This window comes from Tursiops truncatus, chromosome 9 (genome assembly GCF_011762595.2).
Source record: "Tursiops truncatus isolate mTurTru1 chromosome 9, mTurTru1.mat.Y, whole genome shotgun sequence".
Classification (NCBI taxonomy): domain Eukaryota; kingdom Metazoa; phylum Chordata; class Mammalia; order Artiodactyla; family Delphinidae; genus Tursiops; species Tursiops truncatus.
This window is the reverse complement of record NC_047042.1, coordinates 34,641,870-34,661,526: the sequence shown is the minus strand read 5'-3', so window position 1 is coordinate 34,661,526 and position 19,657 is coordinate 34,641,870. Positions and strand designations below refer to the sequence as shown.

At 35.8% G+C, this 19,657-nt stretch overlaps 1 protein-coding gene across 12 annotated transcripts in view; it reads left to right on the top strand.

The window, feature by feature from the left end:
• The window catches only part of HDAC9 (histone deacetylase 9), a 576,603-nt gene that overhangs the window by 237,301 nt on the left and 319,645 nt on the right, over nt 1-19,657 (top strand). For all 12 annotated transcript variants that reach the window (XM_073809646.1, XM_033862982.2, XM_033862975.2 and 9 more), the window contains one exon: nt 11,066-11,246. In XM_073809646.1, the coding sequence (XP_073665747.1) occupies nt 11,066-11,246 (181 nt within the window). The remainder of the gene's footprint in view (nt 1-11,065; nt 11,247-19,657) is intronic.

Below are 19,657 nucleotides of genomic sequence, written 5' to 3'. Positions count from 1 at the left end.
TTTGTACTTTTTAGAAATGCCTGCAAGTGTTGCGCCATTTTGGAATGATCTGTTACATCATGGAAAGGGAGGCAGAAGTTTGGCCACGTCTCTCGCACCCCCAGGCTCCTGGGGGAGCTGGTAGCCCTGTCGATATGCCTCTGTCTGGCCTGGAATGGAAGTTGGGGCAGGGGCCTGGCTTCTGGATTCCTAGAAAAACTTGTGTATGCCTGCTTCGAGAACAGACGGCTCACCGGGTCGTGGGGACTGTCAAGCGTCTGGGGGACCTGGCCCAGATGAGTGGCTCTTTGCTTCTTGACCTCTGGCTTCCCAGGGGAGCTGTGCACACTGATCACCCTGGCGGCCTGCAGGTAGGTCAGAGGTTGTGACCCATCTAGTTTCAAATGCTTCTGGAGACTTCTGCCTGTGCCCCTTTTTCTTTTCCATCCCCCCAAACCTGATTAACCAAGTTCTTCAGAACCTAGGACTTAAGTCCTCCTCTTTGTAAGGTCTGTTGTGTGATAAATGTTTGACCTCAACATTTTATAACATGCTTTTCTATAGGACACATTGAAACACCAGCAGACCAGTTCTCCCCAGTGGAGCCCCAGGAGGAGGGCGGCCTGCTGTTGGCTTTGGGGTGTCCCCTGTGGGGAGCTGCCAGCCACTTTGCCCTTGTTTGATCTCCGACCCCGGCATAATACATAGGCTTGTCTTTTTTAAGGTCTGAAGTTATTAAGAATTAATGCAATAAAATTTATTCTAGGGGGATATTTATACTTTTTTAGGTATTTGTATTTTATGAGCTTGCAGTTTAATACCTAAGTTTTCCCCCTGAAAATAGCAACTATGGTTGTGGTTTTGCAAATGAGGAAAAAACAAAACAAAAAAAGTTTTTATGGCTGGATAGCATTCCATTGCACAGATATACCATATTTTATTTATCCATTCATCAGTTGTTGGATATTTGGGTTGTTTCTACTTTGGTCTGTTATGAATAGTGCTAATATGTACATTCATGTATGAGTTTTTGTGAGACATATTTTCATTTCTCTTAGGTATATACATATTACTGAAATTGCTGGGTCATATGGTAGCTCTAAGTTTAGCTTTTCAAGGAACTGCAGAACTGTTTTTCAAATTGGCTGCATCAGTTTGTCTTCCCTCCGACAGTGCATGACAGTTCCAATTCCTCCACATCCTCACCAACACTGGTTATTAGCTACCTTTTTTTTTTTTTTTTTTTTTTTTTTATGCTACGCGGGCCTCTCACTGTTGTGGCCTCTCCCGTTGCGGAGCACAGGCTCCGGACGCACAGGCTCAGCGGCCATGGCTCACGGGCCCAGCCGCTCCGCGGCATGTAGGATCTTCCCAGACCGGGGCACGAACCCTTGTCCCCTGCATCGGCAGGTGGACTCTCAACCACTGCGCCACCAGGAAAGCCCTTAGCTATCTTTTTTATGGTAAACCATTCTAGTTGGTATGAAGCTGCATCTTATTGTGGTTTTGATTTGCAAATCCCTGACGGCTAATGATGTTGAACATCTTTTCATGTGCTTATTGGCCATTTGTAGATGTATTTTAGAGAAATGTTTATTCAGAAACTTTACTCATTTTTAAATTGGGTTGTCTTTTTATTATTGACGCATAAGAATACTTCAGACATGCTGGGTACAAGTCTCTGATCAGGTATATGGTTTGCAGAGATTCTCTCTGATTTGTGTATTAACTATTTACTTGATGGTGCCCATTGAAGCATAAAAGTTTTTACTTCTGATTATATCTGTATTTGTGGGGGGCACTGTTGGTTTTGGGCCTTATATCTAAGAAGATTTACTTCTATATTTCTTCTAATAATTTTATAGTTTTAGCTCTTGTATTTATTCTGTGGTCCACTTGGAGTTAAGTTTTGTGTTTGGTGTGAGGAAGTGGTTCAATTTCATTTGCCTGTGGGTATGCAGTTGTCCCAGCTCCATTTGTTGAAAGACTGTTCTTTCCCTTTTGAATTGTCTTGGCACCCTTGGTGAAAATCAGTTGACCATAAACGGAAGGGTTTATTTCTGGGTTTTCAGTTCAATTCCAATTCTGTATGTTTATCCTTATGCACACGGTTTTGATTACTGTAGCTGTGTATTAAGGTTTGAAATTGGACTCTCCTCCCTAACTTAGGATATCTCAGAGAGTTTGTGCTGTATGACCCTTGATGCAGGGACTGGGTGTAAATGCTACTGTCTATCCATATATCAAATATTAATATAGTTAATTTGCTTTCTTGTGTTTTTATTTAAAAATTAAATACGAGTAGCACCTCTGCTATTTTCTTCTGCACTCACTGGATGCATGTGTACTCCCAACTTCGGAGACCACTCCTCTCAGGTACCATATTTGGGTTCTATTAGGCACTATTCCAGTTTTTGGCCAAATGTTATCAACCAGTGGCCCGCCCCTACTTCACGCCCCAAGGTAATATTGAATTACTTGTACACACCCAATAACATCTCCAGGAGAGTAGGCTTTCTCTGAAACTTCATCTCAATCACTCTGTTCTAACTATGGTTCTAAGTGGATAAAATGATTATTCCCCTACACTGGTGGCTTAAAAACAAAATACTAGAGAAAATCTTAGTGACCTAGAGTTGCTGATGGGTTTGGGTTTACCAAAGTGTTTTCTGACACAATGTGAAGAAGAAAACAAGAAATTTAAATTACATTGAAAAAAATTAGGTAGGTTTATCAGCTCAGTCAAATACATTAGAGAGTCAGATTTTTACCCTAATCTTAGGCTAGAAGCAGTTATATTTCTATGGTATAATATATACATTCTCAACATTTAGTGAGCCCTTGTGTTCTGGGCTCTAGGTTTAGGACTGAGAGTATGAAAATACAGTCGGGTTTCTGTTCACAGGTATCTAGTAGTCTCTCTTTTTCCAAGTCCAAATTAATATCCATTCTAATCCCCTTAGCATATTTAACCACTTAAAATATTGATATCACAATAAAGTGTAACATTTGAAAATAACTTTAAAAATAGAGTTAAAAATGCTGTTTATCAGACAATTTGGAAAATACAGGTCAGCCAAAGTATTAAGAAAATAACAATAAATCAGTCATATTATCAGTACTTAGAAATGATTGCTTTTAAGTGTCTTTATATTTCTTTAGATAGTTTCTTAAAGTTGGCACATTTAAATTTGTTTTTCTTCTGTTCCAAATCATCATTTCAAGTTTCCAGTTTACATTTTTCTGCACTAATTTCTCAGTCGTTTAAGTATCATTGTTTTCTCATTGAGATGAATTTAATGATAATATGTTAAAATTCTAAAGACTAAGTATACTTAATTGTACATTTTATTGTATTCATTTATCAATCAGTGCAATATAGTACAAATTAATTGATCTCTTATGAATATATGACCTAAAAGTAAATTAGCATACTTAAACTTACTAAAAAATAATTTTTCATACTTATTTTTTTCTCACCTACTTTTACTTTTTTTCTCTTATTTTTTTCTTTTTTGTATTTTCCAGTGAATCTTTGTTCCCTCCCTACAAAAACTTAATCTTTTCAATAAAACCAATTTTATGTTATAATAATATTGGTCTTTTATATGTGCCAGTTTATTAAACATTTCACACTTATTTTAAATGTATTAATATACAGAAAAAATAATAAAGATTATATAATAACATCCAGCTTGAGAGATAAAACATAATATAAAGTTTACTATGTATCTCTTTCCTATTTCATCCTCCTCCCATTCCTTCTTTTCTGAATTTGCTTTTTATTTTTCCTATGCATTTCTTTATATTTTTATTATATTCGTATATACTTAAACAATGTATATTAACTTGCATATTTTTAAACTTAAATAATTGACTTCATATACATTTTTTGCTTGCTTTTTTCACTTGTTCACCATTTATACTGTACGTTTACTGTCCATCTTCACTGTTACTAAATATTAGTCCATTGTTCTTTAAGGTGGTTATAATGATTTATTCTCCTACAAGCAGTCTATGAGTTTCTTTTGCTCTATGTTTTCTGTAACGCTTGGTATCATGAGACTTTTAAATTTCTGGTCAATCTCATGAGTATAAATTGATATCTCATGTTGGTTTTAATTTGCCTTTTTCTGATTACTAGTGAGGGCTTTCTATTCATGTATTTATTGATTTATTGAAATATTTTATTATTTAATCTGGGAATTTCCTGTTCATACTTTCTGTCCATTTTCTGTTCCTATTTATTTTTAGGAGTTATATAGGTAACGTAGACATTAAATGTTGCCTTATTCTATGTTTTGCAAATATTTCTACCCAGTTTCTGGCTTGTGTTTTTCTGGCTTATGATAAACAGAAGTATTTGAATTTCTTTCCTTCCTCAAGTTTAGAATGACATTCTCCATCTACTTCCATAAAACTTTAAAAATTGTACATTTACATTTTTCATCCACTCTCAGTTGTTTTTTGCATGTAGTGTTAGGTAGGTATCTAAATTCGTTGTTCCCTTATGGGTAACCAGTGTTCCCAACATTGTTTATTGACTATTCTTTGTTTACCTGCTACTCTGTAGATCATCTCTGTTATATATCACAAGTTTCCATATACTCATGGGTCTGCTTCTAGGCTCTCTATTCTCTTCCATTAATCTATTGTGCTAATAAACTATCTGAAATAGTTTAGTTTTTAGTATGTATAGATATCTGGTTGGGCATATCTCCCCAACTTATTCTTTATTTTCAAAATTCACTTGGCTATTCTCTGCCTTTGCTCTCCTGTGCAAAATTTAGAATCAGCTGAAACATTCCAGAAATTATAGATTCTTTTGGGAAGAACTGTTATCTTTCTGATAGTGATTCTATCACAGCATATAGTGTATCTTTTCATCTACCTAGTTTTTACATCTCTGACTATAATGTGGTCCTCATATATGATTTGAATAATATCAATTTCTCTTTTTTTCTGTAAAATATATATAACAGAAAATTTACTGTTTAACCATTTTTAAGTGTACATTTCAGTGGCAATCGAGTATATTCACATTGTTGTGCAACCATCACCACGAACCATCTCCAGAACAATTTTCCTCTTCCCAAATTGAAACTCTGTAGCCGTTGAACGATAACTCTCCATTTCCCCTTTTTGCCAGCCCCTGGCAACCACCATCCTACTTTCTGTCTATATGAATTTAGTTACTCTAGGTATATTATATAAGTGGAGTCACACAGTATTTGTCCTTTGTAACTGGCATATTTCAGTTAGCATGGTGTCTTCAAGGTTTATCCATGTTGTAGCATATGTCAGAATTTCCTTCCTTTTTAAGGCTGAATAATATTCCATTTTAAATATTAATTCTTTAAAGTTTGTTGACACCTCCTTTATTGTATTGGTCAATTTTGCAATTGTTACATGTGTGCTTGAAAGAATATGTTTGGCTGCAAGTTTCAGTATATCACCAAGGAATTGTGTTAATTCAAATCTTTTGTAACCTCACTCATTTTGTTATACGTTTGTGATAATCTCCTTCCATGATGTTGATTTTTCTTTATAGTTTTTCTTTATAGTTTTACCAATTTATGCTTTTTACATTTTGAGCCCCTGTTATTAGTTTTAGAATTTTTTTTTTGGTTAATTGAACTTCTGTATTATTTTATATATACCTTTATATGGTCTCTGATATTTTCCCCATAAAGTCTGTTTCATCTGGTTTTAACAGGGCTGCACAAGGCTTTTACGTCTTTTTGTTGTTGTGTTGTTAGTATTTTCTTATATCATAGAACCTTTTAATTTAATCTTGGTCTGCCAAAGAATATAGCCTTTGTATTTTTGAAATTCAGTTTGACTGTCTTCATCTTTTAACTGGCAAATTGAGTACATTCACATCAACTGTGTTTAGCGATATGTGGGAATTTGTTTGTAGCATCTTATTTTGTGAATTATATTTGTACGGCTTTTTCAGTGCTTCATTTTTTTCTCCATTTATTTTTAGACTGATTGCTTCTTCGTTTTGTCTCTTTCTAAAAATGTCTACTTCAAAGTTATGCATGTTATTGATATTTATTTAATAGCTACTTTTAAATTACTAACATGCATGTTTAGCTTTAAAAAGTCTAAAGTTAACCACTATTTCTACACCCATACTGAATAATACAAAGACTTTAGAACATGTAAATTCTCTCTAGCCCTTGGCATCTTATAAGATAAACTCTAGGGATATTTATGATTCTAATTTTCTGTAAAAGCAAGACTTCTTAAATTCAAAGCACTGCAAACCAAGAAGAAAATTCAATTTTCTCATAATGCCAAACCAGGAGGAACATATTCTTTAAAGAAATGGCTTTGGAAACAGAATTTTAATATTTTTTCTAATTATTTTCCCATGATTCTTTTTCCTTTATTTTTAGGTCATATCTTTTATTAAACTAATTCAAATAATTTTGATTATTTCAAAGATTAAACACTATAATTTATGATTTCTGTATTTGCTTTTGCTGAGATTGCATGATGATATTGATTAAAGCACAAAATGAGTGATATGTCTGGAAGCAAAGGTAACCATCCAGAACAAAGTGAAAACCCAGAAGCCATAAAATAGATCCCTGAGCAGTGGCAACAAGAAAGCAAAATAAAACCAAACAGAAGCAAAATAAAAAATCACTGCTATCACAGAAAAATAGAACCTTGAAGTCTCCTCAACCCAGGGGCTTTATCATTTCATAATCTCCATTAGCAAGCCACTCCCAAATATTTAACTCTAAGCAAGAATATTGTGCCTGCCACACAGAGACCTATATATAGAGACCCACTTTCCAAATAGATGGCAGTGCCTATGCCCCACAGCTTAGGAAGGCCCAGGCCCCAATGACATTGATATCCTGCTAGGTATCATTGAAGAATTTATAAAGTAGGGGCATAATAACTCTTCACTGAAAGTACTTTGCAACTTCTATCAGTAGGAGGAGACAGATGATGTTCAGGCGTAGTGGCCTTAGGCCACTTCATATAGAAAAGGTTGTCCTACACATCTCGGTAGCCTGACAGAATGTCCCTGAATAACAGTCTGGCAAAGTAACCAATCAAAAGCAAGTCCCTAGTTAAATCACCTGAAAAAAGAAAGACCATGTATGCATAAGAAACAGGCTCAAAATACTACATGTATTTAAAAAGTATTTTAAATAAGAATGCTTTCGGGGGAAGAGGGCATGTTTATTATTCATTTATTGGGCATGACACATTTTCCAAAGGCAGTCAGTAGATGACAGGTTAATTTGGGTATCCATGCAATTTTTAGTAGCAGTAGGTTCTGAACTGTTAGACATTTTATTTTTCTGATGATGCAAGAGAGAAACATGCATTTTTGTCCTTACTTCAAAGTATGGGAAATAACCATGAACAAAATTCTCTCATTAAAATTGCTAATAGAAAAAAATGTTTAATGAAACACTTTTTTGGCTATAAAAATACTATCTCAATTTTCAGCCTCATGAAGGAAGCTTTTTATTGGTGAGGAGTGATAGCCATCTGAAATAAAAGTGGCCTACTGTTTTGTGATACTTTGGTCACTAATATGTACCATAATAATCAGTGCCTTATGGGATTGTCGAGATTTGCCCTATACATTAAAAGCTATACTTCATTTGTAAAGGCATATAACTGTAGTCAACTCTTTTGAAAGTGAATAAACTTTTCTCTTTTTTATAGTCCTTTTTCGGTAGAAGGTTCAAAAATATTTGATCCATGTCTGCTCTTAGAACCAATGATTATGAATCTGTCCCAGTGAAGTGTTTGAAAGGTTCAACTATTTATTTTAAGTAGCATTTGCCAATTTTCTTAATTGTGATATGCAGAAAGTTTGGAAACCACATAAAAGCACAAAGGAAAAAAATAATTCTCAAATCACTTGCTTCCCTCAGCTCTTGGCTCCATCACTAAATAACTTCAGAGTATTGTACTTTGATAGTTGTTTTGTCTGTTCTCCATTTTCTTATATTTTCATTAGCCATTCCTTGGTTCTTTATATAATGATCGCTTATAAAATGCTTTCTTGTTTTATCCTTGTAGTGAGATCTGAAAGATGGCCATGTATCTCCTTTCTATTCATGTATTTATTCAACATATATTTGTTAACACCTACTCTGTGTGTGAAACACTGCATGGGAATATATGATTCAGTAGGCAAAGCTCATATCCTTATGGAACTTACTGTTTATGGACAAAGTGCTTGAATTTGGGTTTCAACCTATAAGATCAGGAGCCATGCTTAACTCACTTTCCTATCTATACAACCCAGCATGGGATCTATCAGTATTTTCTATCTGCATGCACAGTAGATATTGGAAGGACACTTACATGTGATGAATAAATAACTACTATTGAACAAGTAGTTGTTTGTCTCTTACCTATATTGCCGTATTCCTAATAGTATGGATAAGTAGATTAGATAAGTAGAATTGAATAAGTAGAATTTGCTTGCCTGTTCGTAAGGGTCTGTGTTGAGGTGTAACATTTGTATCTTAGTTATGAGGTAGCAAACTGTAATTCCATTATCTCAAAGGTGCCTGTGAAGTCCAAGTAAAGCAATAAATATGCTTTATTAGCAAAGAAAGAAAGAAGGTGGCGGTGGTATTTACATGGAGCTCTTACAGTATTGAGTTATTCATTAAGAGGTAAAACATTTAGTAACCCCAGTCATCTAAAACATGGTTATGTTATTTGAAAAAACCATGGCCTTTAACTCTCAAATATCTGTTACATATGCTTTTTCTAAAAATTAATTAATTAATTAATCTAGCATTGTTGCATTGGGTCTTCATTGCTGCGCGTGGGCCTTCTCTAGTTGGGGCTAGCGGGGACTACTCTTCGTTACGGTGCACAGGCTTCTCATTGCGGTGGTTTCTCTTGTTCCAGAGCACGGGCTCTAGGCACGTAGGCTTCAGTAGTTGTGGCACATGGGCTCAGTAGTTGTGGCTCACAGGCTCTAGAGAACAGGCTCAGTAGTTGTGGCACACGGGCTTAGTTGCTCCGTGACATGTGGGGTCTTCCTGGACCAGGGATCGAACCTGTGTCCCCTGCATTGGCAGGCGGATTCTTAACCACTGCAAGTCCCATGTTACATATTCTTAATACGCAAATAAATATTTAGCTTTGAGAAAGCATAAGAAAAGATATAAAATGCAGCAGAATATAAGTTCACAGATGATATAGATCCAGTCCCTGGTTCAAAGAGCTTTCAATATTATACATGGAAAGATGATTTCACACACACACACACACACACACACACACACACACACAACCTATCTAGAGCCTTCTCCCCACTTTGCATCTGGCTAATGGAATTTATCTTTTACATATCAAGTTAAATGTCACTTTCTTAAAGTTCCCTCAACCTCTAAATTAGGTTCTTCTTGACAGTTTTTCATGGTACTCTGCATTTTTCCCATATAGCACTCATTATATTTATAATTACATTATACTTAGAAATATTTAGTATCTGTCTCCTCACTAGACAATAAATATAAAAAAGGCTCATCACACCTGCAAAGTGTCTGGCTCAGAGTGTGACCTCAATAAGTAGTTACTGCATGCCGTAACTCTAAAATATGAAAGATGGTGGCAGGGAAATGGAGAGAGAAAAACAAAGTGTGATGGGAATGTAGTGGAGAGGGAAAGAGCATGTAATATGCATCGAATACAGTTGTGTTGTATGTAGATTAGTTAGCATTCTCACTAAGTAAATAATTTGTACACTAAGGATGTACCAAGCCTTGTGCTAGAGGAGCAGCACCCTAACAGGAAGGTTAAGGCAGGGCCTTACTAAGGAGAGGTGATGTTTGCATTCAGTCTTAAAACCGTACGTGCCTGGCAGGTAGACCAAAGCAGAAGAGCGTGTCCTTTTTTTTTTTTTTTTTTGCGGTACGCGGGCCTCTCACCGTTGCGGCCTCTCCCGTTGAGGAGCGCAGGCTCAGCGGCCATGGCTCACGGGCCCAGCCGCTCCGCGACATGTGGGATCTTCCCGGACCGGGGCACAAACCCGTGTCCCCTGCATCGGCAGGCGGACTCTCAACCACTGCGCCACCAGGGAAGCCCAGCATGTACATTTTAAGAATTATAGCAATTAGGCTTGTATTTAAAAGGCTTTGTTAACCTTTTGGAGTGTTCGTTTCCTTATCCATGGGATGTGATGATCATCCTTTGTATCACTGTTCAGCTACTTTTCACGTTTGTTGGGAACATGGAAAAGGAAACAAACATAAAAATCAACACGAAGGTTATGAATCCCTTGATGTTGAAGAGAGGAAATATTCGGTGTGTAACACTGTTAGTTAAATTAACCACCTGTCTCTATTTTAGAGATTGTCTTTTTTGGAGACAGAGGAATAGACCAAGTGAATCTTTCAGGAGCTTCCAAATTCTGGCTCTCTGATTTCATAACTTGAGAAGTATGAAGAATGATAATGTTGTTAAGTCACTGAGATTGTATTTAACACCTTATAAAGAAACTAAAACTTTTCATAGTATTGAGATTACACCATGCAACCTATGAAAACTTCCTTATTCTGTACCATCATATGAAGACTGAAAGTTGTCAAATATAGTCATTTAACTGGCAATTTTTAGGCTCCCATAAATGTCATTGACAACATTACTGAAATAAATTCAAGATAGGGTTTTCAGAATTGAGCCTTGTTGGCGGTTTGAAAGCAGTTGAATTGTTCTCCCACTTTGCGTTGTAACAATTCTGGGGCTGTATTCAAAACGTTGATATCAAGGTAGGAAATGAGTCTAAGTCAATGTTCCTCTTGAGGTTAAAGGTCTGTTTCTTTCAATCAGTTCAAACTGACAGGCCTCCTGCCATCACCTCCTCCTTAGCCAGGCATACAGGCCCTGGCTGTCAGTGTGAAAACATCTGTTGAATGGATTTATTGATTAGATTGTGTTTTGTTTCTCCCTTTCTCTATTTTTTTTCCTTCACACCGTTTATTATGTCTCTGACCTGATGAACTTAATTGGTTGCCATGTCGCTCTCAGTGTCTCCCTTAGTGCTTGTCTCATGTTTCTTTCTACTGTGCTCTTCTCTTGGCAGCAGCCCTTCCCGGAGCCGCAGCACGCACGTGCGCTCTCGGTGCACCCAGCTCAGCTGGCTGCGGATGGCATGGACGGATTAGAGAAACATCGTCTTGTCTCCAGGACTCATTCCTCCCCTGCTGCCTGCATTTTACCTCACCCAGCAATGGACTGCCACCTCCTGCCTGGCTCTGCAACTGGTGAGAATCCCTAAAGACTCTCCCTAATAGGCAGGCTAAATACACCGTTCTTGTAGGATTAAGCGATTTAAATGCTCTGAATAACTCCAAGAGCAGAACACTCCATTTTAACCCAGTGCAACCCAAATTTTATGAGATTATATTGGCCACAAGACAAACAGCACATCTGATAAATCTTGGGCTTAGTATTAATAGCCTCATAAATTGTTACCGTTCAAGGGCCTGAAAAACACATCAACAGGTGCATGGGTCCCTTTTGGAAACAAAAATCCCTACAACATTCTTTAGCAGTGTTCCTCAATCTCTTCCTTCTAGTAGTCCTGGCCACTAGGAAATTTATGATGCTGGCTTCATTTGATTCGAAAGAGTGCCCCTCTTCCAGTTTGTTTTTCTTGCTGTTTTGTTGGTGTCCCTGTTTTCTTCTGACTTTGCATACAAATGACTCATAGGAGACAGTGGTGCCAAGGCAAACCTTGTTTAATTCTACATGCATGAGTTCCATTTCCATTTATTATAGCACCGATGGGTGGGCTATTTGACTACCCTCTTCCTTTGCCTACAGCTGTGTTTGATATTTCAGAACCTGGCTACAGAGGAAAACAAACCAGATAATTCCAAGGCCAAAGGAAGGTCAAGTCCGGAACACACACACAAAAAAGGGTGCTGTTCTCTCACAAAGGAGCTGTACCATGAATATCCATGTGGATAAATATTCCTTTAAGTCTGCTGGCCCCTGTTCTCGTTCCATGCACTCAAACTGTGGCTCATCAAATGAAAGATATTCTAGCGCTAAGGGCTCATAACTTGGATGCAGCGAGGGGAGAATTCAGACGTACCTTCCCCCAAAGTCTCTCACAGGTTATCTGATTTATTTTTGAAGCAGTTTTTAGGATTCAGAGTTTGTTTTTGTGGCTTCTGTGACCTCAAGCAACCCTTTGTGCTTGGAAAAGTTAAAATACTTTTTCTGAAATCACGGTCCCAAGCCTTGATATCATCTTTTATTTAAAAATCAATGAATGAAATGGCCAAGTTGTTTAACTTTGACAGACATCTTAATACGTATGCATAGGAGCTACTTTTTATAATGTGTTACACCACAAGCCAACATTCCATACTAGGAGCTACAGTCGTTATATTTGGATGTATTTCCTTCACCACATTAGCCACTGCCTCTGATCCCTCTATAACTTGGAGCAAAGCAGACCTGTCCTGGTATCCCAGATGACCCAGGACTGTAGCCCACTGTCAGCAGAAGCCGCTTGGATCAGTCAGGCCTGGTTCTATCCCTGGTCTTCAGAGAATTTTTGCTCAAAGCCAGATACATGATGTAGAGAAATACTTTTTGTAGGTAGTGAGAACAGCAGCCTTTAAGAATTAGATACTTCTCAATTCTTTATACTGAAAGTGTTTTTTATTCATCCATAAGCTTTCAGAGACACAGACACCCTATTGTAATACAGGTTACATTCACTCAAAATCATTTCCTTAGTTTAAAAGTGAGCTTGATTATAAAGTTTTGTGGTGCTGTTTCCATGTGCTCTGCTGTCTACTATTGTAATCCTACTGATAGTTTCTTTTCTTGGTTAAGAGGGGTGACCCTTTCCCGACATGCTGTGGTTTCCTCTACTTTTATATGTTCCTTCCATATGAATGAAGCAAGATCTCTGAATATTAGAATGATCCTACTAGTTTGAGAAAACATGTTGAACAGGGTTTGTAGGCCTTAAAAGAATCAGGTGAAAGGGTGGACTGCAAACCAAATAACATAAGCATGACATAAACATAACCTAATCCTTCAGACTGAAGACTGGGTCATTTCACATGATTAGTTTCTTTCTCATAATGTCAACATCCTAGTATTTATCAGAGTTTATTCCAAACACAAATAGGGAAATCAGCTTGAGTTTATTTTCATTTTTAATGTACGTGATGAGGCACATTTCTTGCCTAAATGAGAGATTATATAAACTTATATTTTAAAAAATACAGGATTTTATACTTAGTAGGTATTCAATAAATTTTAGTTGAATGAACAAATACTAATTTGTAGTATATGTGCATGATATATGTACGTATAAATCGTAAACCCTTAGGAATTTACTAGTTCAAATTTGAAAACATAGAAAATGAAAGTTACTTTGTAACTATTGTTCTGTAAAGAACAACTAAGTGATTTCAAAGTTACATACTTCAGTAGAGAAGAACCTTCTTATTGTCTTATTTACCTTAAGAATGTTGCATCCTAACACTTAAAGTAAAAATATTAGATATTTTTTTAAAACATGCAAAATATATAATTTATGTATCTGTCAATAGCCCCTCCACTGTCATTGGGACTAAAAATATATATTTGATTGGTGACTTTCATTTAGTGCTTTTCCAAATCCAAAGGAAATGAAGTGCACTGTCTTCAATCTGCTCTTCCACATATTATTCTGGCTTTAATTCAAACTTAAATTTCCCCTGTAAGCTACATACTCTTACAATCCACATGATCTCAAAATTCATTTTAGTATTTCTAACGATATTTATTTTAGAGGAGAACTCTTAAGGCTTTCATTTGTGGTATGTTTGAAAACAAAAGTTTTAAGCATTAAGTGCGTTTCTTTTGGCTTTTTAATATCTGGTGTAGATACATCAAGAAAAATCAAGTGACATTTAAGTCACTTTGAAGTCACATGTTCTTTGAGAATATTTAGCTTTTTTTTTTCAAAAGAAAGTCATAAATCTTAAACACTCAGTGGTTGTTCCACTAAACAGTAAGGAAGAGAAAACAAGTTGTAAGGGTAGGCGATTTGCTTAATTTCATTCTCTAAGAGCTATACATTTTGAAACAACTAAAAAGTTACTCAATACTAAACTCACATAATTTTCAAGGCACAACATTCAAACCTTTACCTTCCATGTGATCCTCAACAGTCAACTAGAGTAGCCACACCATCCCCTTTTTGTAAAGAACAAAGCAGTGGTCCAAGGGAAAAATGTGGTCTGAACTCAGTCAGTTGTTGAAAGATGATGTCTCTAGTCCATTTCCTGTGAGAACTTGAATGGACCAAGAAGCAGACTAAGATGCAGCCACTCCCTGGTGGCCCTACAGAGAGCCTGGTTGAGGATATTTCTGGATGGACAAGAAGATGTTGCACCTGCTGTAGTGCTAATGAAGAATGCGTATTGTAGAGCCAGGTTGCCACATATTCAAATGAATTTTGTTATATTGGAAAATGAGTAATAATATTCAACTTTTATATCATATTGAATTTAAGAAGTGCTTTTTTCCTTCTATGGAAAGCCAAGGCATGGTGTTTGTATGAGTTCTGATGACTAAGGAAAGGGCAATGTATGTCATTTTCTCTGCCATAGTCTTTCTTTCTACTCAGCTGTTCCTAACAGAGATGAGGCTTGGTCATGGCTCATAACAGACCATTGAGAGTAGATGATATAATTGTGCTAAGTTTATACCAAATGGGATTCATTGACAGAAGAATTTAATGGCAAATAAATTTGATTGGCTTTATCTTCCCCATCACCCAGTACCATTTAAGGTCTTCTTTCTCCCAACATTAGGTTCCTTTACATATTCTGTGAGTAAATTCTTTCTTTGTAACATTATCTTTTTAAGTCAGTGTCTAATGTGAAGTAGAATTATAGTGCTCAAACTAAACCAATGTTTATGAAAGCCATTACAAATAGTTTAGTTAAAAGAATTTTTAAATTGATGTTTAGTGGGTGGCACATTGTGACAGAAAGTGAAATACATTTGAATATTTCAGTGTGAGAATAGCAAAACTGGCCTTTTTTCCTGTTTTTTTTGGTTTGTTTTCGCTTTTTAATTAAAGATATTTTCCCAAGTCAGGCAAACTCCCATGAATCCTTCAGGTTTTAGTTTACGTGTTATTTCCTTCATGAAGCCTTGTTTGGCCAGCTAAATCCAAATTAAATCAATTATGGTCCCTCATAACAAACTGGATTTCTCCCTGAAAGATTGTAATTATTTATTTTGGGGATTGTGTTCAGATGGGCTCTCTGTGTGGGAAGAGATTGTGTTTTCTCTTCTCTCTAACCCTAGCACATAGGTGTATGGCTAGCCCAAGGAGGGTACTCAGTGTATGTACTTACTGTATAATAAACAAATGAATATCCGAATGAAATGAGAGTAAATAGACATGAATTACGTGCAGCTACACACAGAAAAGATTATTGGTGCATTAAGTGAAATTTGGGAGTAACACTTATATTTTTTTAATTCAAAAAAATGTTCATTGAAAGTAATTTGGTAAATTTGGAAAACTGTAAAGGAGAATCACCTATTATTCTATCACTCAGAGGTAACCATAAGTAAAATATACATTTATTTATTCCAGTATTTTTTCCTCTTCCTAGGTGCCTCTCTTTAACAGAGTAAAGAAAAGTTATATGTGTGTTTGTGTTCACGTCTGTGTGCACATGTATATCTGTAAATACGTATATGTGTGTGTGTGTAATTGTGTGTGTATGTATATGTGTATGTGCGTGTGTTTATGTGTGTGTTTTAAGACCTCTCAGAGTAACTAATGTTACCACCTGTATCAGAATGGAGAGATTAATTTCATTTGGGTAGATAATCAGTTTTGAATTTACTGTCCTCAAATATATGTGCTTGAAATTTCTCCTGAAAAATTCCTCCAAAATTTGTTTCTCTAATTCTCACTGAAGATGATAAAATAGCTATCTTTTTTATTTAGGAGATTAAATGGACTTGGTCACATATATATTATAACATTTATTAACATAAGTTATAGCATATATTTTTAAAGTATATATTAATATACATTAGTTATACATATATGTATATATATATATTTTAATTAAAAAAATTGTTTTGGCTTTTCCATGCCTGAGAAAGTCATCCTATTACCTTCATACACACTTGGACACAGACTTATTGGGGCACACTTTTTGTCTGGAAATGTGGTTAAATGCTCAAGTATTTGACATTCAAGAGGAGAAGTCTGAGGTTAGCCCTGAGGAGAATTCAGAGGCCATCTTAGTATGTGTTCCTTTGTGGGCAGCTTGTTCATTCTTTTCTGGTGCCTCATAGTATATTTTCTTTATCCTGTTAATCCAAAAAACAAAAAAACAAAACCAAAAAAAAAAACCCCAAATTATCTTTATGATGAGCATTTGCAGTTACATACTCATGTACATTGACTCTTTCTATTTATGGAAAAATTCTTCAATTATTCCAGTTATTCAGTTAAATCTGATTTCTTCCTCGAGAACAGTCTTTTTGTTCAGTTGTCTATTCTCTGACCTCCATACTCTCTGTAAATCTCTAAGTTTTTATTTAACGGCACTTATCTGGTTTTCTGAAATGTGAATTCCTTTTTTGTTCTCCAGTGTAGATTTTAATTTTGCCACTATGTATTTAGTTTTTTCTTGCCATCCTCATTTACCTTATTCATCTTTCTTTTTACTCGTTAATTTAGCTTGATTTCTCCTTTTAGCTGTTGGCTCCTATTTTATAGGATCAGTGTCTTTTGACATTTGAGGATCTCAAAAAGTTTCTAAAATCTAATTTTTGTTCCTATAGTAAATCAAATTCACTGAGCTAAGTAGTAAGAATGATGTTTCCTTTACAGTTTCTGTAGCATATTCTCATAGGCCCAGTTTTTGTTTTTTTGTTTTGTATTTTCTTCTGCTCACTCAATCTTTTAAAAACAATTTTTTTTGAAGTATAGTTGACTTACAATTTGGTGTTAATTTCTGCTGTAGAGCAGTGATTCAGATGTATATTTTCTGACTTTCGTTTCATTATAGTTTATTATAAGATATTGAATGTAGTTTTCTGTGCTATACAGTAGGACCTTGTTGTTTATCTATTTTGTATATAGTAGTTTGTATCTACTAATCCCAAACTCCTAATTTATCCCTCCCCCCACATTTCCCTTTTGGTAATCATAAGTTTGTTTTCTATGTCTGTGAGTCTGTTTCTGTTTTGTAAATAAGTTCGTTTGTATCATTTTTTAGATTCCACATATAAGTGATATCATGAGAAATTTGTCTTTGTCTGACTTCAGTTAGTATGATAATCACTAGGTCTATCCATGTTGCTACAAATGGCATTTCATTCTTTTTTATGGCTGAGTAATATTCCATTGTACATATATACACTACAACTTCTTTCTCCATTCATCTGTTGATGGACGTTTAGGTTGCTGCCATGTCTTCACTCTTGTAAATAGTGCTGCTATGAACATTGGGGTGCATATATCTTTTGGAATTAAAGTTTTATCCAGATATATGCCCAAGAGTGGGATTGCTGGATTGTATGGTAACTCTATTTTTAGTTTTTCGAGGAACCTCCATACTGTTCTCTATAGGGGCTGCACCAATTTACATTCCCACCAGTAGTATATGAGAGTTCCCTTTTCTGCACACCCTTTCCAGCATTTATTATTTGTAGACCTTTTGATGATGGGCATTCTGTGACCGGTGTGAGATAGATAGTTACCTCATTGTAGTTTTGATTTGCATTTCTCTAATAATTACTGATGTGGAGCATCTTTTCATGTGCTTTTTGGCCATCTGGTGTGTCTTCTCTGGAGAAATGTCTCTTTAGATCTTCCACTCATTTTTTGATTTGGTTGTTTGTCTTTCTGATATTGAGCTGCATGAGCTGTTTGTATATTTTGGAGATTAATCCCTTGTTGGTCACTTCATTTGCCAATATTTTATCCCATTCTGTGGTTTATCTTTTTGTTCACTTTATGATTTCCTTTGCTGTGCTCACTTATTCTTGAAAGCTTGAATGTAGAGTGATCTTTCTAGATATTTGCCAGTAAATACGTAGTGAATTGTTTGACTTCGCTTTTTGCCAACTTACATACTGGTTGAATCTCCTTCTCGGTTATATAGTTGAATGGCAACACTTAATCTACTTCCCAGGTTCTAACAGACTTGCATATAGTGTTAGTTGGAAGCCCTGGGATGGAATTTCTTCCCCCCACTTCTTTTTTAGCTGCTGATACGATGATTTACATAAACAAACAAATCTAAGTCTTAGAAAATGCTCCTTATGTACTCAGAGGCACAATTTAGCAAGTTTTAAACAATTATTTTTGCATATTTCATTTGCCTGCTAGACAAATCAAGTTTAACACATAATTAAAAATTGTACTATTTGGAGGGAACTTACCTCAACATAATAAAGGCCATATATGACAAACCCATAGTCAACATCGTTCTCAGTGGTGAAAAACTGAAACCATTTGCTCTAAGATCAGGAAAAAGACAAGGTTGTCCACTCTCACCACTGTTATTCAACGTAGTTTTGGAAGTTTTAGCCACAACAATCAGAGAAGAAAAAGAAATAAAAAGAATCCAAATTGGAAAAGAAGTAAAGCTGTCGCTGTTTGCAGATGACATGATACTATACATAGAGAATCCTAAATATGCTACCAGAAAACTACTAGAGCTAATCAATGAATTTGGTAAAGTAGCAGTATACAAAATTAATGCACAGAAATCTCTTGCATTCTTATACACTAATGATGAAAAATCTGAAAGAGAAATTAAGGAAACACTCCCATTTACCACTGCAACAAAAAGAATAAAATACCTAGGAATAAATCTACCTAAGGAGACAAAAGACCTGTATGCAGAAAACTATAAGACACTGATGAAACAAATTAAAGATGATACAAACAGCTGGAGAGATATACCATGTTCTTGGATTGGAAGAGTCAAAATTGTGAAAATGCCTCTACTACCCAAAGCAATCTACAGATTCAGTGCAATCCCTATCAAACAACCAATGGCATTTTTCACAGAACTAGAACAAAAAATTCACAATCTGTATGGAAACACAAAAGACCCTGAATAGCCAAAGCAATCTTGAGAAAGAAAAATGGAGCTGGAGGAATCAGGCCCCCAGACTTCAGACTATACTACAGAGCTACAGTAATCAAGACGGTATGGTACTGGCACAAAAACAGAAATATAGATCAATGGAACAGGATAGAAAGCCCAGAGATAAACCAACACACATAGTTTCACCTTATTTTTGATAAAGGAGGCAAGAATATAGAATGGAGAAAAGACAGCCTCTTCAAAAACGGTGCCGGGAAAACTGGACAGCTACATGTAAAAGAATGAAATTAGAACACTCCCCAACACCATACGCAAAAATAAACTCAAAATGGATTAAAGACCTAAATGTAAGGCCAGACACTATAAAACTCTTAGAGGAAAACATAGGCAGAACACTCTATGACATAAATCACAGCAAGATCCTTTTTGACCCACCTCCTAGAGAAAGGGAAATAAAAACAAAAATAAACAAATGGGACCTAATGAAACTTCAAAGCTTTTGCACAGCAAAGGAAACCATAAGCAATACGAAAAGACAACCCTCAGAATGGGAGAAATTATTT